The sequence below is a fragment of the Xenopus laevis genome, chromosome 2L (assembly GCF_017654675.1).
Source record: "Xenopus laevis strain J_2021 chromosome 2L, Xenopus_laevis_v10.1, whole genome shotgun sequence".
NCBI lineage: Eukaryota > Metazoa > Chordata > Amphibia > Anura > Pipidae > Xenopus > Xenopus laevis.
This window is the reverse complement of record NC_054373.1, coordinates 178,129,900-178,156,179: the sequence shown is the minus strand read 5'-3', so window position 1 is coordinate 178,156,179 and position 26,280 is coordinate 178,129,900. Positions and strand designations below refer to the sequence as shown.

General features: G+C 39.8%; 1 protein-coding gene across 4 annotated transcripts in view; it reads left to right on the top strand.

Moving 5' to 3' along the window:
* me3.L (malic enzyme 3, NADP(+)-dependent, mitochondrial L homeolog) overlaps positions 1–26,280 on the top strand; it is a 127,354-nt gene that overhangs the window by 41,333 nt on the left and 59,741 nt on the right. For all 4 annotated transcript variants that reach the window (XM_041581067.1, NM_001095050.1, XM_041581066.1 and 1 more), the window contains 4 exon segments: positions 2,133–2,266; positions 4,586–4,735; positions 21,627–21,702; positions 25,484–25,645. In XM_041581067.1, the coding sequence (XP_041437001.1) occupies positions 2,133–2,266; positions 4,586–4,735; positions 21,627–21,702; positions 25,484–25,645 (522 nt within the window).

Here is a 26,280-nt window from a genome sequence, read left to right as displayed (position 1 = left end):
AGGGGCCTTTAAGTCAAACCATAGGGGTCCCCAACCTTTTTTACCCATGAGCCACTTTCAAGTGTAAAATAATGTTGGAGAGCAACATAAGCATGCAAAAATTTCCTAGGGTTTCCAAATGAGGGCTGTGATTGGGTATTGGTAGCTTTTATGTGGCCTTGCAACCAACAGGAGGCTCTGTTTGGCATTGCACGTGGTTTTTATGAAACTAAACCTTGCCTATAAACCAAGAATTAAAAATAAGCATCTGCTTGGAGGCCACTGGGAGCAACATACAAGGGGTGGGAGAGCAACATGTTGCTCACTAGCCACTGGTTCGGGATTACTGCCATAGAGTATGATAGGGTAGAAAGCTGCTATACGCAGCCCCATGCACAGAATATGTTAGCAGTTCAGTAATTTCCTCTTTCATGTGCTTCAGGTTTTAGACGAAAGAGACTCCTAAAGTAAAACTGTCCATATAGGGACAAATTTTGGTTGCCGACTTGACCACTTTTGGGTCTGTAGGTTTATAAATGGTGCCAAAACAATTGACTTTCCATTAAGTGTCTGACCAGGGCTTGTTTAGATATTGATTAGGAAATCCCAATGGATAGAGCATCAGGCAGCAGATACAGTGTACCACCCCCTATATGAACCTATTCGGTCCAGCTTGGCCCATTGTTTTGGTGGCCAAATATCCCCAGTTATTTTTATTGACCCACTTTGTTTTTGCCAGCTGCTTGTACAGACTACAGCTTGTACTTTTGTGCCCCTCCTCTGCCAGCCTCTGCTTCTGCTGCCTGTCTCATCTACTCTTCACTCAAATTCCCCCATAGAGGGAAGTTCACAAAAAGGCTACCATATTGCTCCATGCAAGCCATCTCAGGAGATACTAGTTTAAACATTTTTGATTAAATCCAGTCAAGCTGTCTGGTATTTATCTGCACAGGTTTGTCACCGGAAGACACTATCTTCTTGGTGTCTAAGGATGAAATTACATATATGCTGCTCAACAAATAATTTGATTTCTTCTATCTTTTTGGAATCAGTGTAGCGCCACAATGTATTCCCCTTGTGTCTTATTGGTCAGTATTAGTACAGCTAACGATATGTATAGAGTGCAAGTGACCTTTGCATTATTCCTGGTAATTATATTTAGGCAACGTTGTTAGTGCTCCTTGCAGGAAAAGCGTTTATTATCTTTCTGAAGCCAAGTGGTGGCACCTGCTGCTCCTACCCATTTGTGCCATTCTCTGATATCAACACTCATATCTAATGTTGCTTTGTTTCTCTCTCTCATTGATACTGCAAAGCCCCTGAATCAAATGGTACAGTTTCTTTCTGTTCCAGTAACTTGACATTTCTAAGAAAAGAAAAAAAACATGGACCTTACTCGGACTTCTACTGTATTTCCTTTTCAGCTCTCACCTTGAACGAGTGAGAAATTCCACATTGACTTTTTCTCAGAAATCCCCTCTCTGAACCATACTGGGAATCAAAAGTATTTGGAAAGACGGATTTCAGACTCATGAGCTTTTGGATTCCGTGCATAGGAATTTTCCCAGCTGCTAAATAAAAGTGATTTTCATTTCTTTGATAAGTTCGATGGAAGATGGACTGATTTCTGATTATTGAGTCTGCCCCTTTAGAAGCGGGCAATACCCATTATTAGATCGGGAACTATTTTGATAACCAGAAGGAATTTGGAATAAATTGACCTTTGTCTTCAATTCAACCTGGTCTGTGATGTTATAACTGATGCCACAGCACAATGAATGATATTTTTTATAACTTCCATAGAAGGCCCGCTATTGACAGCTGACCTATCCAAACCTGACCAGTCTAGCAGCTCTTTATTCACGTATTGGACCAAAATGATTTCCCCAACCGATATTTGATCTGGGCTTAGTCTTCTAGTGATCATAAGGATGGAATATCCAATTAGGCTTTTGTCTGAAAATGTGATCTTCTCATTGTGAATCTATATGGATCACCCTTGTAATCTAGGTGTGCATCTAGTGATATAAACACTCTTCCTACCTCCATCCTTGTTTCCTTTTTTATTAATACAACTCAGATTAATTAGACTGCTTCTTTTGTAATCTCAGTATGCTGTTCATTAAGTAATGGCCTGTTTCTTTGATCCACAGGGAATGGCATTTACACTTGAAGAGCGGCTCCAGCTGGGCATTCATGGCCTCCTCCCTCCCTGCTTCCTCAGCCAAGATGTGCAAGTCCTTCGAGTTATGAAAAGTTATGAAACCAAGTCCAGCGATCTAGACAAGTATGTGAGATGGGAGGATCATGCTGTGTTTCCTCTTTTTTGCTTATAAACTCATCCTTAGTATAACCAAGATGCGTCTACAACACACAGGCTAAGAATGAACTGGATTGCTAAGAAGCACTCACCTTGTATAAGTAGGAGCCATTCTTATTTGTAGGGAATTCCACACGGGGCCATGTTTTGCCCTGGTCTAGAAACCCATCTAACTATTCAACTGTGACTGAAGTAGATCAGTAAAAGCCTAATGGGGGAATGTAATATCGGTTGCAAACGCAAAACAAGTTTGCAATTCGTTCGCAGGGCGAATAAATGTTCGCAAATTGAAAAATGATGCCTATGCGAATACTTTGCCCCTCATACAACAGCAGGATAGCGTTTGCGAATTCTATAGTGTATGTAATTAAATTTCGCAACCGTAAACCGTTTTTTGCAACAAAATATTTAAAGAAACTCCAGAGCAGGTGTTTAAGGTTCGCAATGCGCAATTAAGATTCATAATGCAATAAAAGCCTAATGAAGAATATTACATTGTGACGTGCAATTTTTATTCTCAAAGTTTTGCTCATTGCAAATTTTATGAGCGAGTCTCTCTGAATAATGTGCACTTTACCTTTATCCCATTGCATACAATCAGCATTTAATCTTTATATATTTACTGTAATGTACTGCAGCTTCATTAATGAAAAACATGTAGTTTCAGGATTCAAGCCTGCAAAGAGTGGCTCCAGAAATATTTGATGCTGTGGGTATACCTCCAGTCCTCCACACAAAGAACTCCACCACTCAGTTATATGCTTAAAGGAGAACTAAACCCTAAAAATAAATATGGCCAATAATACCATATTTTATATAGTGACCTTATCGCACGAGGCTAAAGTTTCAGCTTGTCAATAGCAGCAATGATCCAGGACTTCAAACTTGTCACAGGGGGTCACCATCTTGGAAAGTGTCTGTGACACTCACATGCTCAGTGGGCTCTGATTGGCTGTTGAGAAGCTAAGCTTAGGGCTCGTCACTAATTATCCATCAGAAAATGAGCTTCCCCTGTAATATAAGCTGATGCTACAGGTTTGCTGATTATTAAATTCTGATGCTAATTGCACTGGTTTCTGTGCTGCCATGTAGTAATTATGTGTATTAATTACTAATCAGCCTTATATTGTGACATTTCTATTCTATGTGTACTGTATATTGTGAGTGGGTCCCTAAGCTCAGTAAGTGACAGCAGCACAGAGCATGAGCAGTGAATCAGCAGAAAAGAAGATGGGGAGCTACTGGGGCATCTTTGGAGACACAGATCTTTACTGCTAAAGGGCTGTGGTTGCCTTGGGCTGGTACAGAAGCACAAAACATAATGTATAAGATTTCTAGCTACTTCTTTAGTAAGGCTTTAGTTCTCCTTTAACACCTTAGCATGGTGGCTAGTGGCATGTAACAATAGTTAAAACCAAGTCTAGCTTTGGTTATAAGCATGTATGATTCCAAAGTTTGAGGCAAAAATGTAATGCTTTGGCTATGTCCATGTAGTCCCATAACTAAGCATAAAGTAGAATTCAGTGTCCTGTGGTGCTCTTGGCATTTAATAGATAAAATTACCAAGTACCTCATGGACACGTTTTTAATTAGCAAAAGGGTCCTGCAATTGCCCCCTATTACTCCCAACCCTAGCCATTGTTGTATTGTGGCAAATAGAATTCCTGTATAGAGTAAGACAGGTCTTACCCACAAAGATACATCTCCACAAACGCATTTACTCTATAAGGCACACCCCTACTTAGATGTAGGGTTCCTGAAATACACATTCTATTAGAGATACTGATAAAGTGGGTACAGTAGCAAACAAGTCATATAGGGCAAAAAACTGCTGTTCCCATATGGGGGAAGGGGAGTGAGATTGAACCTGTATTTTTTTGGGGTAACTGTAATGTTACTTATTAAAGGACTGTGAACATGGTGGATTCTGTTGCTTTTTGACCTTCACCCCCCTTTTTTACACAGAATATTTCATCATTTATTTATATAGCGCTGTCAAGATACGCATATTTATATTTTGACAGAAAGGGCATTGGGCTGGTCACAGCAACAACAATAAGTGTCACTTGGGTTCATTAGCCTAATATACAGTGCTAATTTAAGACGGAGCTCCAGGGTGAAAAACTGATGCCATGTAGGAAACAATTTCTACTACATCTCCCATCACCTGCTTCAATTTCTACCCAGCTGCTGACCTGACTGAGGGTGCTGGCAGCTATAGTTTAGCAATAGCAACTGGATATTACAAGACTTTCATTTCTTGGTTCAATCTTTTTGCCCATACAGATATATCATCCTGATGACCTTACAAGACAGGAACGAGAAGCTTTTCTACCGTGTCCTTACCTCTGACATTGAGAGGTTCATGCCCATTGTGTACACGCCAACTGTTGGACTGGCTTGCCAACAATATGGACTTGCTTTCAGGAGACCACGGTAAGACGCATATCTTCTACATTAGCAAGTGATGCATGCAGTCAGGGATCTCTGTAACACAAGGCACCAAAACATTTGTATGGGTTGGCGGGGGTAGGTTACACCCCATGCAGAATCTGGGTGCATGATAAGAAATTAAGGTCTTTGTGGGTGATTTAGACACAAGGTGTATATATAAGAGAGAGCTGCACGCATGCACACACACACACGCCACTTTTTTTTTTAGAAAATGTATATTAAAATGTATCTACTGCTTTTGATAGTAGCTCAAAAGATGAAAAGGTGGCACTCCGGTTAGATAAAAAGGTTGGTTTATTCCAACAGGTCACTGACCCACATCATCTGACGCGTTTCGCGAGTAGCTCCCTTACTACTTTGATAATTGCATGGCTAGATTGCTTACATATTGTTCCTGAATATGTTCATCAAGTGTATCTGACAGACCAGAAAAATTCATTATCAGATGGGTTGGTTAAGACTCTCAAAATATCAGAACTCTTTAGTATAAAAATAACTGATGTGTACCACTCTGATGAACCTTAGATCTATTGGGGTGAAGGGATCTGGGCATTGTGGATCAGAAGTATGAGATGATGGACCATTGACCATTTATGGAAGAATTATTATTTCTTGCTGATGAACCTTAGATCTATAGTGGTGGAGTGATCTGGGCATAGTGGATCAGAAGAATATGAGATGGACCATTGACTATTTATGGGAGAATTATGTCTTGCTGATGAACCTTAGATCTATGGTGGTGGAGGGATCTAGGCATAGTGGATTAGAAGAATATGAGAGGGTGGACCATTGACCATTTATGTGAGAATTATTATGTCTTGCTCTTGTTCTACAATCCTGATTAAAATCTTAAATTCGGGGAGATAAGTCACCCCGAAGAAGAGGAGATTTGTCAAAGGGCGACTAATCTCCCTGAATCGGACTGTGTGTGTCTGCCCTTAAAGTGAGAGGATCAGGGCAAAGGTTCTGAGCAAGCAAGGGAACCAGATTTTATAATGAGGATTGAGGTAGTTTACAAGAATCAGGGTCAGGCAGACAAGGTCAAAATCAATTGTTAACAAGGTACAAAATCGGAATCCAGAAGAGAAGTCAAGCAGGCAAAGAAGGTCGGTCCAGGCAGAGTTCAGTCAAAGTCAGGATACAATCAGGGGGTCAGAATCAGATTAGCAGAAGAGAATCACTCCCAAGAACTATTCTAGATAGACCTATAACGGGTGTGGAAGAAACAGAGATGCAGGTATAGATAGGCTGTATAATTAGAGATATAGAACAGGTGTGGGTTAATAGAGACCACCTATAGCCATCGTTCCTGCCCGAAAAAATAATGTTATCATTAAAGTGAACCAGGATCCTAGCTGTCTGCTCAATAGGTGAGATACAAGGAGACAGGACAGCAAGCAGTGAGTTCCTGGTTCAAATCCAAGCCGGGTGTTACAGTTTGAGCAGGAAAGAGTCTGCGTATATTCTTATTCTTTCATCAGTAATTGCCATGTACTCTGAATACTCTGCTTGTCTATCTCTTATCATCTTTATTTGTTTTTGCAAAGCAGTTTATACTAAAGAGCTGAAATACTACTTATTTCTGTTAATTGAAATACAATTGCTCCTGATATTCCCAATAGCCATATAATCAAGTAGAAACCAAGAGCAAACACGTATCCAAAATACAAGAACAAATAAGGGCTGTTATGTTTCCAAGTCTACCAATGTCTCTGGAGGAGCACTTGGCTCTCCTAGCTGACAGTTTAGGAAAGAGTGGGCATTTATTCCTTATCAATAGGGATGATTACAGCACATCCCAGGGGTCTTAATTTGGAATCAATCATTCTAGTATTTATCCCTTTACCGTTGTGACTGATGTGTTGTTTTTATTGATCTTAGCTCATTCCTAAATAGTTGTTTTTTTCTCAAGATGTTTTATTGATCACTTATGGTGTATATTCTCTGACGGCAAATCTGCCTTAAGATGGCCATAGACGTGCAGATTTACCTGCAATATCGGCCACTAACCATTCAGATCAAATAAAGTAGTAAAAGAACAGATCGGCCGAGTTATTTTAGGGATGCACCGAATCCACTTTATTGGATTCGGCCGAACCCCCGAATCCTTCGTGAAAAATTTGGGCGAATACCGAACCGGATCCGAACCCTAATTTGCATATGCAAATTAGGGCTTTGAAGGGAAAAACATTTTCTACTTTCTTGTTTTCTGACAAAAAGTCACGCAATTTCCCTCCCTGCCCATAATTTGCATATGCAAATTAGGATTCGGTTCGGCCAGGCAGAAGGATTCGGCCGAATCCAAATCCTGCTGAAAAAGGCCGAATCCTGGATTCGATGCATCCCTAGTTTTTTTGAACTCTGATAACTTCGAAATTCGAATAAAAAAAGACCAACCGAAATTTATTTAAAAAATCGAAGTTTTTTTTTTCTTTTCTTTTTTTGCGGGTAAATAGGCGGTATTCAATCGTTCGAAGTATTTTCAAAGAAAAACTTTATTTTTTTAAAGTCCACCAATTGACTCCAAATAGGTTCTAGGAGGTGAATGGTCGAAGTCGAATTTTTAAAGAGACAGTACATGATAAATTTCGGTATTCGAATACACAAAAAATAGCTCGAAATTCAAATTTTTTTTTACTTCGCATTTTCAATTCGAACCTTGATACATCTGCCCCCTATTGTTCAACCCAGGTCCCGGGAGGGGTGGCGGCACCCCAGCAATAGTAGAAAGGGCAATAGCAAGATGGCTGATGCTATCGTGTCAAATACAACACAAGATATCTCCAGGCCTGGAATTGCCCTTTCGTTTTGGTGGCTTTTTTTCTACTAAATGCATATTGACATATATAAGCTATATGCTTTATTGAATATTTGAATATGATGCACTGTTCAGTGTCAGTTTTAGAGTAAGAGAAGGCATTAGTCCTTGTCTAACAAGGACTATATGGTTTCAATGTACATCAGTGAAGCCTGACTAGGAGCCACCACCCGGCATACAACTGTCAGCTGGATTGTCTAAGGTTAGATGTTGCATATCCAGGATTTACGTTTGTCTTCCCTTGAAGCAGGCCCCACCATTCCTGCATTGCCCAAGGGCTCCTTGCACAGTTAATAGTTCAAATTTCTATTGTCAGGGGCTTCAGCAGAGCCTAGAAGCATACAGAGCTCTCCCACCATTTGCAAGGGGCCCAGAATATGTTTTTGCTTTTGCCTATAGTTCTAATTTCTTCCTCATGGAAAATAATCCAAGCAGCTCCACATGCAAGATACAAGATAATAAAGCTCAAATGGCAGAACAAACCCCGAAAATGTTTCGTTCATCCCACAAGGATATCTGACTCAAGTTGGAGCAAATCCATTGGTTAACCTAATGACTTCCTTCAAACCTGGCAACATTGGACAATATCAGTCTCTGAGAAAAGAGAGTTTAACTCTTTAAATGAGTGGTTCACCTTTAAGTTAATGTTTAATATGTTATAGAATGGCCAAATCTTAGCAAATTGGTCTTCATTTTTTGTAGTTTTTGGATTATTTGCCTTCTTCTTCTGCCTCTTTCAAGATTTCAAATGGGGGGTCACTGACCCCATCTAAAAAACAAATGCTCTTTACGGCTACAAATATATTGTTATTGCTACTTTTTATTACTCATCTTTCTATTCAGGCCTCTCCTATTCATATCTGTCTCTTATTCAAATCAATGCATGGTTACTAGGGGAATTTGGACCCTAGCAACCAGATTGCTGAAACTGCAAACTGGAGAGCTGCTGAATGAAAAGATCAAATAACTCAAAAAAACACAAATAATAAAAACCAATTGCAAATTGTCTCATAATATTACATAATACATATCTTATATAATATTAAGGGGGTTATAAGTCAATGGTAGAGGCACCTATCCCAAATTAAAGTTATCGGGGTCTTCAGTGGGTTTCACCTGAAAATCCAATTTTTTTTTTCAGGCAAAAAACTGAAAAAAACAAACGATTCTGGAAAAAAGCCAGAAAAATTCGAGTGATTAGGGTTTCAGCATTCACACTTTTCCACGAGTCCACGTGCCTGGCTGAACTGAATCCAAATCCTTAAAATCACAGGACTTTTTATCACACAAACAAGAAAGTAAACATTTTTTTACCCGTGTGAATTCTCAATTACCCTTCCTTGCTCTGATTTGCATATGTAAATTAGGGTTCGGATTTTGTTCTGTGTTGAGCAGTTTGGCCGAATCCCAAAATAGTGGATTTATCAAAGGTCGAATTCCTGTGAATTTTTTATAATTCGAATATACTCACAATTTGACTGGGAGGTTATTTAAGAAAAACATTGAATGTCTAATATTCGATCTAATCGATCCAACCAGAAAATTTGAATTGTATCCGATTTGTATTCGATGTGTACAAATCTAGTTTTTCTTCCGAAAAAAACTCGAGGAAGGCTATTATCATCTCCAAATCGCTCAACGTGCCTCTGCCATTGACTTGTACATAAACTCGGCAGGTTTTAGATGGCGAGTATTCGAATTAGGACTGTTTCCATGGTCGAGGTGTGATAAATTTACATTCAAATAGGAGCTTGAATTCGTTCCCCGATGTTGCCTCACAAGGAAACTTTGGGCGACTTCAGAAAACAAATCACTCCGAGTGCCATCCTGCCGGTGATTTACATTCTAGCTGGCGGGGAGGCAGTTCGGGGAGATTAATCACCCGAAGAGGAGGAGATTTGTCGCCGGGCGACTAATCTCCCCGATTACCCTAAAGGGGATGTTCACCTATATTCCAGGTTCCGAAAATAAAGAGATATGGCCATTTAAACTATATTTGCAATTTTTTTATTTAAAAAAGGTTCGCTTTTAATATCTGCTTCTTCACTCTTCCAGCCAGGGGCTTCAAACTTACGTCACAGGGAGGTGCCAGCAATGCTCGCTAGTACACATGCCCCTTCTTTTGCTATTTCTGCTAGTCATTGATCGAGTTGGCTGAATTGTATTAGCCAATCAGATCACGGAAAAGCAAACGTTAGTAGCATCATTCTGACATAGACAGGGCCATACATAGCCAGGGTGTTAGCGATCCCATAGCTTGGGCAGACAGAAGAGACCTAATGATCTATGTAGTTATTTCCAGGTTCTACCTTTCCAGGTAGATATATTGAAGAAAATGTAATTGAACAAAAATTGTAAATATTGTTTAAATTTCCTCTGGATGTCTCTTGCACTGTATGACTCCTATGCATAATCTGTTAAAGGGAGAATAACTTCAGAAACAGCCGTAATTGTCAATAGGAAATACAGAGATTATTGTAATGAATTCAGGAATTGCATTTCTTTTGCCGGGTACATTCCCATAATGACAGCGATAATAAGCATTACAGATAATTCATGTACAAATGGCCCTGTCGCTGCTTCCCACCCCTAAAGGCTTCCTGTAAAGGATTATTTCCACCACTTCTACTTGAACCCTCCGTTTAAGGGCAACAAATATTCATTTACAGTTAACTTTCAAGTTATACAATTTAGTTTTATCTTAATTGATCTGCAGTTTCCTTAGGAAGGGAAAGGAAGGTGTGACCAGATTGAAGGCCTTTAAAATAACAAAAACAATAATGTAGTTGGGCCTGGATTTCCTAGGCAATTGTTGACCTCCTTGTGAGACAATATAGAGTTCAGATAAGGTTAAAACAGTGTATACAGTGGCCTTATTTGTCATAGCAATCTGCTGTGAAGATATTTATGGTACACAGAGGAGTTAAATGTCTATATCATAAACCAAGCCTGTCTACCAGTTATTCACTATATGTATATATGTTCAGAGTTCATATTATAATGAAATGATGATGTCAACCAGTAATGGGCCAAGCAGAAGAGTTCCCTGTATAACTCAGCCTGCAACCTTGTGCCTTTATATGGTCACAGAGCAACCCCTTAGTGACTTCTAATATCCTTATCATTTACAGTAGGGGGTACATTATCCCTTATAATACATGAGTGATACTCAGAGTTCCCTGTATAACTCAGCCTGCAACCTTGTGCCTTTATATGGTCACAGAGCAACCCCTTAGTGACTTCTAATATCCTTATCATTTACAGTAGGGGTACATTATCCCTTATAATACATGAGTGATACTCAGAGTTCCCTGTATAACTCAGCCTGCAGCCTTGTGCCTTGATATGGTCACAGAACAACCCCTTAGTGACTTCTAATATCCTTATCATTTACAGTAGGGGGTACATTATCCCTTATAATACATGAGTGATAATCAGAGTTCCCTGTATAACTCAGCCTGCAGCCTTGTGCCTTTATATGGTCACAGAACAACCCCTCAGTGACTTCTAATATCCTTATCATTTACAGTAGGGGGTACATTATCCCTTATAATACATGAGTGATACTCAGAGTTTCCTGTATAACTCAGCCTACAGCTTGTGCCTTTATATGGTCACAGAACAACCCCTCAGTGACTTCTAATATCCTTATCATTTACAGTAGGGGGTACATTATCCTTATAATACATGAATGATACGGAGAGTTCCCTGTATAACTCAGCCTGCAGCCTTGTGCTTTTACATGGTCACAGAACCCCTCAGTGACTTCTAATATCCTTATCATTTACAGTAGGGGGTACATTATCCCTTATAATACATGTGTGATACTCAGAGTTCCCTGTATAACTCAGCCTGCAGCCTTGTGCCTTTATATGGTTACAGAACAACCCCTCAGTGACTTCTAATATCCTTATCATTTACAGTAGGGGGTACATTATCCCTTATAATACATGAGTGATACTCAGAGTTCCCTGTATAACTCAGCCTGCAGCTTGTGCCTTTATATGGTCACAGAACCCCTCAGTAGCTTCTAATATCCTTATAAATTACAGTAGGGGTAATAAATGGTGCCTTTCACCCATTTTCCCATTCCGTGTATATTTACTATTCCAGTTAAAATGCTCCTACATGAAAATTATGTTCAATTTGGTCAAAGACTGTTTGCTTTTTTTAGAGGAATCGTGTCAGTGATAAATTTATATTATTCCATCCCTTTTCTTCTGGTCTTTGACAGCAAAATTACATCCCAAAATTCATTGCTTATCTAATGCTTTCCTGCACTGCTATTACCAAGGTGATGGCTTGTCTGTTTGTTTGCTTTACCTCCTGGCCATGTGCAAATTCGGTGCATATTCGGTGCTATGGCCTGCAGATGTTGGCACGTCCATGTACTTTTGATTTAAGGCATATTCCTATTAAAAATCATTTGTCATCCTGAAATCATTCCAGTGTTTATTCTGCAGAGAGATAACATTTTGGTGTTGCGCTGAGATCCTATCGGCTCTGACACAAACAAGAATAAACTTTGTCTGCAAACACCATCCATCACCCACACGCCTGATAGCATTAAATACCGCCGCTCGCTGTAGGGAACCATTTGTGAATTTGCGTCGGATTTATAAAGATTCTTGTCCGTTTATAATACTTCCGAGCACAGGAAGCCACCTGGATTAACATAAAACAAAGTATATAGAACTGTCTTGTTCTAAAGTCTGCAATGAAAACACATTTGCAGCGGTGTTAACGGATACTGTTTTCCCTTATATTGCTGTCTGTCTGTGTGTACTCAATAAGTAGGCGCCATTTACTTATAGGACTTAAAGGGGACTTATCACCCAGCCATTTAAAGCTGTATAATAAAAGTCCTTTGCAAATAGAACACAATAGAAACACAATTTATTTTTTTTAATAAACACATCCATACCTGTTATAAAGGTATTTAAACATCTCAGTTGTCAACAAATATTGCATAGAGGCAGGGCAGGCAATTACTTTCACTTTCTGTTCTGTACTTCTAGATGTCACTGCCCTCCTCACATTCCACCTCACTGCTCACTGTCTATAACTGGTAGTGCCCCTTCGCCGCCTGAGGCAGCAGCAGTTGCTGCTGCCCCCCCTCCCCCGGAAATTCGCTCTTAATGTACCAGGAGCAGCATTTTTGCTGCCCCTGGTACCTAGTGGGGCGCTGCCGCCTGAGGCGACAGCTTCAACTTGCCTCATTGGCGAAGCACCCCTGGGGCCCGGGCACCCGGTCCCCCCCATTCTGGCACAAGATTTTTGGACAACACAAGCTTGCGATAAAAACAGTGTTCACAAAATGGCGCTCTCCTAAGTGCTGTAATTGTGGATTTCAAAAGAACAAAGCAACAAGATTTTAATAATTTTTATAGTGTAAGTAAAGTTTATTTTGTTTACTGAACACAAAAGAAAGGGATTTTTAATTATTTCACATGACGTGACTGAAGAGTAAACAGACCAAGATATATGAACTTGTTACAGGACCTGACTTGACCTGTCACTTGTCCACTATTATACAGGTATAGGACCTGTTATCCAGAATGCTCAAGACCTGTGGTTTTTCTGAATAATGGATCTTTCCGTAATTAGGATCTTCATACCTTGTCTACTAGAAAATCATGTAAACATTAATTAATTAGGCTGGTTTTGCTTCCAATAAGGATTAATTAAATCTTAGTTGGGATCAAGTACAGAGAAAAAAGGGAATCATCTATAATAATTTGGATAAAATGGAGTCTATGGGATATGGCCTTCCTGTAATATAGAGCTTTCTGGATTACGGGTTTCTGCATAACTGATCCCATACCTGTATCTGCATGTGTTTCCTTGGTATACTAAGCACCTCCTGATTGGTGATACGCCCCTTACTGAGAAACCTCCCACTGCCATCCTGTGGTTCCCAAGGTCAAATAGAGCAATCACCAATAACAAAAACCTGACACCAAGGCAAGAAGAAACAAAGCCATTTATTGGGCAGTAAAAGTAGAAAAATAGAAATAGAAAACCCCTTATTTTAATAAGCTAAAAGGTAGTCTGTGTTGATTGAATGACTGTTGGGTGTATTGGCCACATATAGATAACTACAAAAATGAGACCTGATCTTATTTCTTATAAGACATAAACCGTATACAAGGAGCCATTTGTTTTTTCTCCTTTGGGCAATCAACTCAAGGTTTATGGCTACACAGGTGTCCATGTGCCCCAGAAATCTCTTACTACTTCCCATCTTTATTGAGCTATATATTATCTGTCAGCAGAGTGAATGGCACTCTAATAGATTAAAGCTGACCATACACAAGAAGTGGTAAAATGGTGTCCAGGGTAGAAACTTTGGGCGAGCCCTGCCCTATAGGGTTTTTCTACCTCCCTGACCAAGATCTGGTTTGATGGGTCAGTAGGCTGTCATTGTGGGCACATACATTGGGCAATAATTTACACCTACTCAAAGGTGGCCAGTGTATGGTCCAGACATGTGATGCTCTTCCCTGCTGTGTATCTATACCACGTGCCTCTATTTTTTTCATGTTGTGGTGTAAGGTCAACATAGTTGGGTGGACAAATTGGCTAGTGTATGACCAGCTCAACTTCAGCTGCTCAGGTTTATCTTCTCCAGTCAGTGGTTAATATCTCCTGTGATGCTCTTCCCTGCTGTGTGTATCTATAACACGTGCCTCCATTTTTTTCATGTTGTGGTGTAAGGTCAAAACAGTTTGGTGGCCAAGTTGGCTAGTGTCTGACCAGCTTAGCCTTCAGCTGCTCAGGTTTATCTTCTTCAGTGAGTGGATAAGTGTACAGCACTGCACAATATGTTGGCACTATAATAATTGGCAATAATAATAATAATGTCACTTGTGATGCTCTTCCCTGCTTGTTGCATCTACACCATGACCATAAGGTCAACTCACTTCTATCCAAGTGTCCAGACCTCTCTGCGCTGCACTGACAAAACTAAGGCCACAAATGAGTAGTGTTAGAATGTGAGAAGAAGAATTATATATCAACTTATTCTAGTACATGTATATTTTTCATTTCCCTAAACCGCTGCTGAGATTGTTTAAACAGGTATCATAAAACCGTTTCCTACCTCTGTAGAAAAACAGTTCAAGTCCCACATGACCGTAATGGTGTTTCCACTGAATAATTAATGATCCACTGCTGTAGGGCCTGCCTTGTAATTCCATTATGCGGATACGGTTTTTACAAAATGTTAAAAAGCTTGTCTTTTAGCTTTCCTCCGGGAGTCCCCGTGTAAAGCGAGCATGACATGACTATATAAATGCTCTGACTTGGCAAGGGAATAGGATAAATGGAACACTGGACCCGTCCAAACAAGTGATATCTCAGTTTTTCCTTTCCGTTTGTGTATTGTGGAGGTTCCCTCAGGAATAGTGATATTTGGGAGTTTTTTCTGTTCAAAGATTGGTTTTGATAAGTTCTCATTCTAGAGACCCTGGTTCAGATCCCAGACGCAACCAGGACAAATCAATAACAAGTCATTTAAAGGGATTCTGTCATGATTTTTATGTCGCATTTATTTCTAAATTACTGTTTACACCGAGAATAATTCACTCTATAAAATGTAATTCCTTGAACCAGCAAATGTATTTTCTTTTTAAATGTATAATATTGGTGTGTAGGTGCATCTCAGGTCAATTTGCCTGGAAATGCTCTTTCAGAAAGAGCCAGCACTTTAGGATGGAACTGCTTTCGGGCATATGTTGTTTCTCCTACTTAATGTAACTGAATGTGTCTCAGTGGGACCTGGATTTTACAATTGAGTGCTGTTCTTAGATCTACCAGGCAGCTGTTCAGGTAACCTATAGCTTCCAATAGTCAGGTTTTCTTTTTTGATCTGCAGTTTTTTGTATAGAGTGTTTGGGGTTCAAAGATTAGTTGGTTCCTCTCTTTCAGCCCAAAATACTCCACATAAAGCCCTTGTACCTGTAGTGCTTCGGGTTCTGATTGGCCAAACTCTCCTTATGTCGACCAATAAATTGCCCCTTCTTCCCTGTGCTTCTTCATTTTCTGTTATTCTGGGCTAGGGCTAGTGGCTAGGGCTACCTGGGCTAGGGCTAATAGTTAGGGCTACCTGGGCTTGGGCTAGTAGCTAGGGCTACCTGTTATCCAGGATGCTTGAAACATGGGTTTTTCCTCTATAAGGGGTCTTTCAGTGATTTGGGTTCCATACCTTAAGTCTACTAAAAATGAATAAACTAATGAATAAATTAAATACACCCGGTAAGATTGTTTTGACACCAATAAGGATTAATAGTGACTTAGTTAGAATCAAGTACAGGTATGGGACCTGTTATCCAGAATGCTCAGGACCTGGGGTTTTCTGGATAATGGATCTTTTCGTAAATCGGATCTTCATACCTTTAGTCTACTAGAAAATCATGTAAACATTAAATAAAGCCATTAGGCTGGTTTTGCTTCCAATAAGGATTAATTATATCTTAGTTGGGATCAAGTACAAGCTACTGTTTTATTATTACACAGAAAAAGGAAATTATTGTGGATTATTTGGATAAAAGGGAGTCTATGGGAGACGGGCTTTCGATAATTCAGAGCTTTCTGGATAACGGACTTCCAAATAAAGGATCCCATACCTGTACAATATACTGTAATATTATTACAGAGAAAAAGGAAATTATTTTTAAAAAATGGACTCTTTGGATAAAATGGAGTCTATGGGAGATGGCCTTTATGTAATTGGGTTTCCGGATACCTGTACAATATACTGTATTATTATTACAGAGAAAAAGGAAATCATTTTTAAAAATTTTAATTATTTTAATTCAATGGACTCTTTAAGAGAGGGCCCATATTCATAGCTTTCTGGATAACCGGTTTCCAGATAAAAGATCCCATACCTGTATTTAGAAAAATTAGGGATGCATCGAATCCACTATTTTAGGATCCTTTGTGAAATACCAAACCGAATCCGAACCCTAGTTTGCATATATAAATTAGGGGGAAAAGAGGCACCATGCACGGTTTGTGTGATGAAAAGTCACTTGATTTTTTGGATTCGGTTCAGCCAGACAATTGGATTCAGCCGTATCCGAAACCTGCTGAAAAAGGCAGTCCTGAATTCGGTGCATCCCTAAGAATCCCCAATCTTGAATTTGGTGCATTCCTAAGAACAATATAAGCATGGCACTTTAAAAATATAAAGTTTGCAATGATTAAACCAGGCTTTACATTCACTTTTATTAACACATATTCCCAGAGGGAGCGTTATTTTCCCAGAACATGTCTGACATTTATTCTAATAGAGAAGTCGTTTGCCATCAAGTCCCCTCCCATGTGTTTAGGTTCAGAGCGAGACGTTTACAATACTGAGCTGGCAATAAATTGTTGAATCAACAGAACAGCGGGCAGATGGATGCTATGAATGCCTAGTCTCTTCATTGACTGATTTCATACGGAAAGTATTTTTATTGTTGTTTCCCTGAATGAAACTGTAAATGTTATCTCAGGAAACAGGCTTCGTAAATGTCTGAAAAGAAGAGAGAAGGATTATACTAGAGCTTAGAATGAACGTTTCCTTGTTACTTTCCCATGGGACTGAGACAACGGCCGGTATGTTGGCCATTGCCAAACTTGGTAACATAGGGTTTTTGGCCAGTCATTTGGAACATCAACCAATGCAATGCAGCAGATTGCACCAGATTGGGGTTGTTCTTGCCTTAAGCACAGCTTCAGCCCATCTTAGAATATTATACAGGTTGTCAACTTCTACTATGAGATTGGTACAATCTTCTAAAAATAATGGACTCCATTCTTGGGTCTAAAGTTGCCAATACTCTGGACAATCTTAGCTGTCAACTTAGACCCTCACATCTTAGATCTTATTGGCTTAAGTGTGGGGTCTGGCTGGTGCCATGACCAACAGAAGGATTGCAACAGCTTAAACAAGCACAGCTTGCATCTTAAATCAGGATTTGTCTCAAGCAGCCTACTGAAATTCTTCAGCTACACTTCTGATAGCACATTTCATTGTATACATACATAGTCCTGTCTACTATCTTCCAGTCATGCGATTTTAACTCTTTTGGAAAAATTAGTGGTCCAAAATCCCTTTGTTAAGGAGATAATGCCTATATTCTTATAGTATCCCTTTAACCTTCAATACCTCCCTATCTTTTAAACCACCTATAAATAATTTAAGGACCACTGACCGCTTTCTTTTACCCCTAGTTCCGGCCCAGGATGGTGGCACAACCCTATTTACCAAGCATATTGCATCATTGCTGTATACAGAGCTGCTAATGGGATCAGGGCCTATTGGTGTCACCACCTTAGGGGTCCCAGGCCCCATCCAGCTTCAACTCCCCCTCCTCCAGCTTTCCCCTCACCTTGTTTTTTTTCTTTCTTGGAGCAGCACTCAGGGTCTCAGGTGGGGAGCGGGTCTGAGTCACCAGGGCCCAGTCCAACACTAGATTGCCCTACAACTGCATCCTTAACATTATACACGTTATGTAATTAGAGCTCATGAGTGCATATTGTCCAAGTAATTATTCTGTTTTCTGTTGCACAAACACATAAGCGAGTTCTGAGACTTAAAGCACATCCACTTGATTCTGTATGGCGGGGGCTAATGGAGGTTTCAGGCGGAGCCGTGATTATCCTGTGAATACACACTGGCACAGACAGAGCCCGGCTCACTATAAATAGGCACAAATGCAAAGGAAAACGTTGTCATTAGAGCAGAGTTGGCTTCATACATGCCCCATAGGGGGGAAATATCTTACAGCCCATATTATGCTCTTTGGATAAAGGGGGAATTGCTACATAAAAGCCAAATGCACTTTCATAGTTTTAGAACTTTGCTTTAAAGTGACAAATGCCGGCTGGATAAAAAATTTATCTGAAAAAAAAAATTACTAAAATTCCCTTTTTTGAAAAACAAATGAGGCTTGAGAGGAAAGCTACAAAAGGTCTGGCCTCATTTGTTTGGACTCATTAGCTAAACCTTATTATTTATCCAAGCTGATTTCTCTAATGGCTGGGGTAGAAACAGGAGGAATCGTTTGTTTATTATCTGGCTGTGATGATTTATTAACATGCTCCTCCACTCTTAGCCCATTATTTATGTACTCACTGGGCAGGAGACTCCCGGTGCATGGAGACAAGTTATTGCTGCTTTTTGGACACTTGCCACTGGCTATTTTTCTGCTCTCACGCTGCTTTTTGCACAACTTATTAAGAGCCTGTAAACTCCCCAGTCTGATCTACTTGTCATTGTTTTATGTCATTCCTCATCTGCTCCTGATTAATGTCTTGGGTTATTAAAATATAAATGTGATATGTTGGTAGAATATGAGAAACTGATAAATGTCTCACTTGTTTGCTGATCGTGTTATTCCTAAAGGGGAATGTGGTAGGTTTTCAGGCAAGAGACAGCAGGGGCCCAAAGGGAAGAACCAAGTGGACATAGAATAGGACAGACTGGAGAAGGACTAGTTGGACATAGAATAGGACAGACTGAAGAAGGACCAAGTGGACATAGAATAGGACAGACCGGAGAAAGACCAGTTGGACATAGAATAGGATAGACTGGAGAAGGACCAGTTGGACATAGAATATGACAGACTGGAAAATTACCAAGTGGACACAGAACAGGACAGGCTGGAGAAGGACCAAATGGACATAGAATAGGACAGACTGGTGAAGGACCAAGTGGACACAGAATAGGACAGGCTGGAGAAGGAAAGGCTGGAGAAGGACCACGTGTACATAGAATAGGACAGGCTGGAGAAGGACTAAGTGGACATAAAATAGGACAGACTGGAGAAGGACCAGTTGGACATAGAATAGGACAGACTGGAAAAGGACATAGACACAGAATAGGACCAAGTGGACATAGAATAGGACAGACTGGAGAAGGACCAGTTGGACATAGAATAGGACAGACTGGAAAATTACCAAGTGGACACAGAATAGGACAGGCTGGAGAAGGACCAAATGGACATAGAATAGGACAGACTGGTGAAGGACCAAGTGGACACAGAATAGGACAGGCTGGAGAAGGAAAGGCTGGAGAAGGACCACGTGTACATAGAATAGGACAGGCTGGAGAAGGACTAAGTGGACATAAATAGGACAGACTGGAGAAGGACCAGTTGGACATAGAATAGGACAGACTGGAAAAGGACATAGACACAGAATAGGACCAAGTGGACATAGAATAGGACAGACTGGAGAAGGACCAGTTGGACATAGAATACGACAGACTGGAAAAGGACCAGTTTTGACATAGAATAGGACAGACTGGAGAAGGACCAAGTGTACATAGAATAGGACAGGCTGGAGAAGGACCAAGTGGATATAGAATAGGACAGGCTGGAGAAAGACCAGTTGGGCATAGAGTAGGACAGACTGGAGAATGACCAAGTGCACATAGAATAGGAAAGGCTGCAGAAGGACCAGTTGGGCATAGAATAGGACAGACGGGAGAATGACCAAGTGGACACAGAATAGGACTGACTGGGGAAGGACCAAGTGGACACAGAATATATAGGGCAGACTGGAGAAGGACCGAGAATATATAGGGCCGAATTTACATAGTGGGCACCCCTAGGCCTGCTGTTGTCCGTCACCCCCATCTCCCCCCTTATTCATGCAAACTTCCAGAGCAATGGGTATTGGCATACGGGAAGTTTAAAAAACTATCATATCTCCTGCGCCTCCTCAGTGTTTTTTAACCAATGTGGGTGTGGTTGGGCAGCATGCCGCCCCCTAAAATCCTACAGCCCTAGGCTGAGCCTTGGTGGCCTCTCCACAAATCCGGGCCTGAGAATGGGACAGGCTGGAGAAGGACCAAGTGTACATAGAATAGGTCTGACTGGAAATAGACCAAGTGGATATAGAATAGGACAGCTTGGCGATTTACCAAGCAGGCATAGAATAGGACAGACTGGAGAAGGACCAAGTGGGCATAGAAAAGGAGACTGGAGCAGAACAGGGGGGTCACTATCAGAGCTTTGTCTGGCATAACTTTTGATTGAAGTATCCCCCAGAAACGGTAGACTCCTCATTTTATTCATCTGGTGGAGCTCTATATCATATCCATCTAATCTATTTATTCTTTGTATTTCTTTTGTTGAGAAATGCCCTTGTCACCCTTTGACATATATATTTTTTTATTTATTTTTTATACTCCACTAGTGCAGGAGATGTTGCCTGATATTTGCTTTTAATACTGGTGTAATTTAAGCTGCTGGGAAGGAAGTTAGATGGTAAATATTTTAGTGTCCATCTCCATCCCATAACCTACTACTTGGTGAGATTCAACTGGGAGTGTAGAAATGCACCTGGGGGCAAAGTTCAGCTGCTGATACACAGCTTGTCAACTTGGCCTAAAAACAGTAGAGGGCTTTACAAATGGACCAAAGCAGCTCTCTGCTAAGTTAGTGGACAGTTTCTTCCCATGTATTGGCATTTTTAGTTTGGTGGTCCCTCTAGATCTAGAGCAGAAAGGGAGACATTCCAATAGAGGAAGAGTCATAAACACATGGAATAGCTTTCATGCCGACGATGTGAGGACTCGGTGAAGGAATTCAAACACACCCTTGATAGATATTAAGCAATTTTAATTGTTAAAACAAAACAATTTAAGGATTTAACCGACTAAATGGACCAGGTGGAGAGACTTGTTTTGGCTCACACGCCGCTCTCAGCACAATATTCCTTTCAGTGGGAAAAAAGTGAGGCAGTGAATGCCAGAAATCAAACAAAAGTTTTCTCCAGTGCAGTCCAGCTGTTTCCATATAGTGACCCAATCGTTCTATTAATTATACTCCATGTTCACAGGCCAGATTGTACTACAATGATGATGTCATTCAAAGGCAGTAGAGCTCTTGAGCAGGAAGAATAATAATCCATTGAAGGGCCACATCCAGCCCATGGGCCTCCAGTTGATCTACCCCATCTGTATATTGTGTGTTCTCTATAGGCTTGGCATGCAATGTGTTATTTTATTAAATAAAATGCACAATATTCCAATGTTAATTTAATTTTTTTCTTCCCCAGAGGTTTATTTATTACTATTCATGACAAAGGTCACATTGCAACCATGCTGAACTCATGGCCAGAAGAAGATATTAAGGTAAGGTTGTTTTTATGGTTCTGTAATCAAATATTCATTGTTATGTGTTTATATAGTCTCTCTCTCTCTCTCTCTCTCTCTCTCTCTCTCTCTCTCTCTCTCTCTCTCTCTCTCTCTCCATAAAAAGGCACAAGGCTGCAGGCTGAGTTATACAGGGAACTCCGAGTATAAGGGATAATGTACCCCCTACTGTAAATGATAAGGATATTAGAAGTCACTGAGGGGTTGTTCTGTGACCATATAAAGGCACAAGGCTTCAGACTGAGTTATACAGGGAACTCTGAGTATCACTCATGTATTATAAGGGATAATGTACCCCCTACTGTAAATGATAAGGATATTAGAAGTCACTGAGAGGTTGTTCTGTGACCATATAAAGGCACAAGGCTGCAGGCTGAGTTATACAGGGAACTCTGAGTATCACTCATGTATTATAAGGGATAATGTACCCCCTACTGTAAATGATAAGGATATTAGAAGTCACTGAGAGGTTGTTCTGTGACCATATAAAGGCACAAGGCTGCAGGCTGAGTTATACAGGGAACTCGGAGTATCACTCATGTATTATAAGGGATAATGTACCCCCTACTGTAAATGATAAGGATATTAGAAGTCACGGAGGGGTTGTTCTGTGACCATATAAAGACACAAGGCTGCAGGCTGAGTTATACAGGGAACTCTGAGTATCACTCATGTATTATAAGGGATAATGTATCCCCTACTGTAAATGATAAGGATATTAGAAGTCACTGAGGGGTTGTTCTGTGACCATATAAAGGCACAAGGCTGCAGGCTGAGTTATACAGGGAACTCTGAGTATCACTTATGTATTATAAGGGATAATGTACCCCCTACTGTAAATGATAAGGATATTAGAAGTCACTGAGGGGTTGTTCTGTGACCATATAAAGGCACGAGGCTGCAGGCTGAGTTATACAGGGAACTCTGAGTATCACACATGTATTATAAGGGATAATGTACCCCCTACTGTAAATGATAAGGATATTAGAAGTCACTGAGGGGTTGTTCTGTGACCATATAAAGGCACAAGGCTGCAGGCTGAGTTATACAGGGAACTCTGAGTATCACTCATGTATTATAAGGGATATCCCTGTAGTATCTGTGTTGTGTATTCAGCTGTCACACTGTCCATCTTGACAAACAAGGGTGGCAGGTGTTGTTTCTGTTGGTGCCACTATGATAAAGGTGCCTATGATAAGAATATAAGAAGAATATAACAGAGAAAGCCTCTTATCCCTGTTTTCCCCAGATGCATGCACTGTTGATTTTTGTCTGCCGAATAAAAATCGTAACTTTGGCATTTGTAGGATGTTTGGCTGGAGTAACACACAGTCATTTCTCTCGCAGCCTGTGATTATACATTGTCATATACATTGGCAATGGCAAGTGGTGCAGTGGAGGCCACTTTTGTGCTGTATGAGCCCGACACAAAGCTTCTCTCTCTGTCAGGGCCTTGTTGGCAGCAGACTTGTGTTTTGCTGAATGACAGAACGCGTTGGGGGAGGAAAGTAATGAGATACATCTGTGTTTCTGTAGATCATTACTTTTCACTTTATTCTTTATTTGTACCTCCCCCAAGGTTTTCTGCTGTGAGTCTTCCATGAAAAGCAATCTCCTTTGTCAGAATTCCTTACATATTCATTATACTTCAAGCCATCAAAAGCAAGCAGCGATGCCATATCTAATATTGTGATTTATAGAAAGAATTTTAGCTCCTAGAGATTTATTTTGTTAAATACCGCACCATTGGAAAATTTCTATGTGGCTGCACCATAAGTAGACCGTTTCTCTACTAAATGGCTTGGCAAGAGGCACCCGAACTTAATCCAGGCACTCAGAATGCTCCAAGAATCATGCAGGCAAAATTAAGGCTACACGGCCAACTAACCTGGAGGATCTAACTGCTGTATATATCCACAGTCCAACCACTGGCATCATCTATTAGTAATAAATTAAATAAGAAAAATCCTATTTTTTTATTACCGCTGGAGTGCCTAACCCTAGGTTTATTATTATGCTTGTTTAGCAGAAGGGCATGATCCCCAAGCAGTGACTCATGAGTAGCATGTTACCCACAACCCCTTGGATATTGCTCCTACTGGACCTCAAAGCAGGTGCTTATTTTTGAATTCCAAGCTTGGAGGAACGTTTTGGTTGTATAAAAACAAGGTTTACTGTCAAACAGACTCCTGTAGGCTGCCAGTCCACATTGGAGCTACCAAATGGCTAATCACAGCACTTATTTGGCACCACCCAGGAAATTGTTAATGTAAATGATAAGGATATTAGAAGTCACTGAGGGGTTGCTCCCCAATTCTTTTTACATCAGAAGGTGGCTTGCTGGTTAAAAAAAAAAAGGTTGGTGACCCCTGCCCTAGATGGTTTTGAAGTTATCCTTGTTGAGTGAGCTCATTCATAAAGGCTCTTCCAGACTCAGGTTTTTTTATGTCCATTCTTTATTTCTTTCTCTGTTTATGTTTGTTGCATTGGTCACGCAAGCCACCCAAGTTATGGGCGATAGGCCTTCAGCTTTTTTTCTCTGGCCCTGATCTTTGGCAGCTGTAGCTGGGAAGAAGAAGAAGAACATCCGGGGAGGACTGTACCATTTCATTTGCCTGTTTACACACAGGCCTCCTTCACTTGGTTGACTCATTGGTAACAAAGGAGGGGTCTGTTGAGTGTATCCTGGGTGGCTTTCCCTTAACAAGCATGGGGCTCCTCATTTCATGCTAGCGTATATTTCAAAAGCTGATGGCTTGCTGATGTTTGGAGTGGTATTTCACAAGAGCTCAATAGCTGCGAGGTTAACACCCTTGGATTAGACCATTGCGACAAACAGAAACAAATGGAGAAAGGCATTAAAACAAGACAACATGTACACAACAAGAAACAGATGCAAGTGAAAACAATGCTGCCCGAGAGAATGCAAGAAACCCAAAATTAAAGGCATATTTAATACAATATGTGTCCTTTATGGCTATTCTTGTTTAGTAAAACAGCTTTATGCTGTCTATAGCCCTGTCTGTGAAGCCCACTGGTTTAGTTGACTGATGGCCCCAAATCCTCCTTTATATAATATATATATATATATATATATATATATATATATATATATATATATATATATAGTGAATAAAGTACCCCCTCTTGTGAAATATAATGATATTATAAGTTACCGAGGCCGAAGGCCGAGTGTTTTTATCCACGTCATGGAACTCTGAGGTAACTTATAATATCCTCATATTTTACTACTGGGGGTACTTTATTAATTATAATACACAAATTTTAGTGAATCATGTGACAGAAATTACATCACTACTCACCGTTTATAACTGATGACATCACTACTTACCGTTTATAAGGATATAATTTACAAGATATTCATGGCTTTTGTGTATTATATATATATATATATATATATATATATATATATATATATATATATATATATATATATATATATATATATATATATATATATATATATATATATATATATATATATATATATATATATATATATATATATATATATATATATATATATATATATATATATATATATATATATATATATATATATATATATATATATATATATATATATATATATATATATATATATATATGTGTGTGTTTGAGGTCTGACATATATAAATCTGGATTGATGCTATAAAGATGTTCGTCATGGAAAATATATTCAAATGCATGAAGTCCTCTGGTATTCATGAGCTCTGTTTCCTTCTTCGGTTCCGTACAGGCAATAGTAGTGACAGATGGAGAGCGCATCCTCGGCCTTGGCGATCTAGGAGGCTACGGCATGGGAATCCCTGTTGGAAAGCTTGCGCTATACACGGCTTGCGGCGGCGTCCACCCGCAGCAGTGTCTTCCCGTACTTCTTGACGTAGGCACTGACAATGAGGTATGGCTTCCACTTTATCTGATGAACTCATAGATATGAAATATACAAAGCAAAAGTGTGTAGTAATTTACATAAATTTTTTTTTTTTTGGTTTTAAAATTTACATTTCAAAAAATTTAATGTTTTAAAGGAATTGTTCAGTATAAAAATAAAAACTGGTTAAATAGATAGACTGTGCAAAATAAAAAAAATGTCTCTAATATAGTTAGTTAGCCAAAAATGTAATGTATAAAGGCTGAAGTGACTGGATGTCTAACATAATAGCCAGAACACTACTTCCTGCTTTGCAGCTCTCTTGCTTTCCACTGACTTGATGGGGGGCCACATGGGTCATAACTGTTGCTTTTGAATCTGAGCTGAATGCTGAGGATCAATTACAAACTCACTGAAAAGTTATGTCCCATGTGGGCCCCCTTATAGTCACTGACTAACTCAGAGTTAGAGAGCTGAAAAGCAGGAAGTAGTGTTCTGGCTATTATGTTACACATCCAGTCACTCCAGCCTTTATACATTACATTTTTGGATAACTAACTATATCAGAAACATGTTTTATTTTGCACAGCCTATCTATTTACCCAGTTTTTATTTTTACACTGAACAATTCCTTTAACATTTTGTTTAATTTTACCTTGATT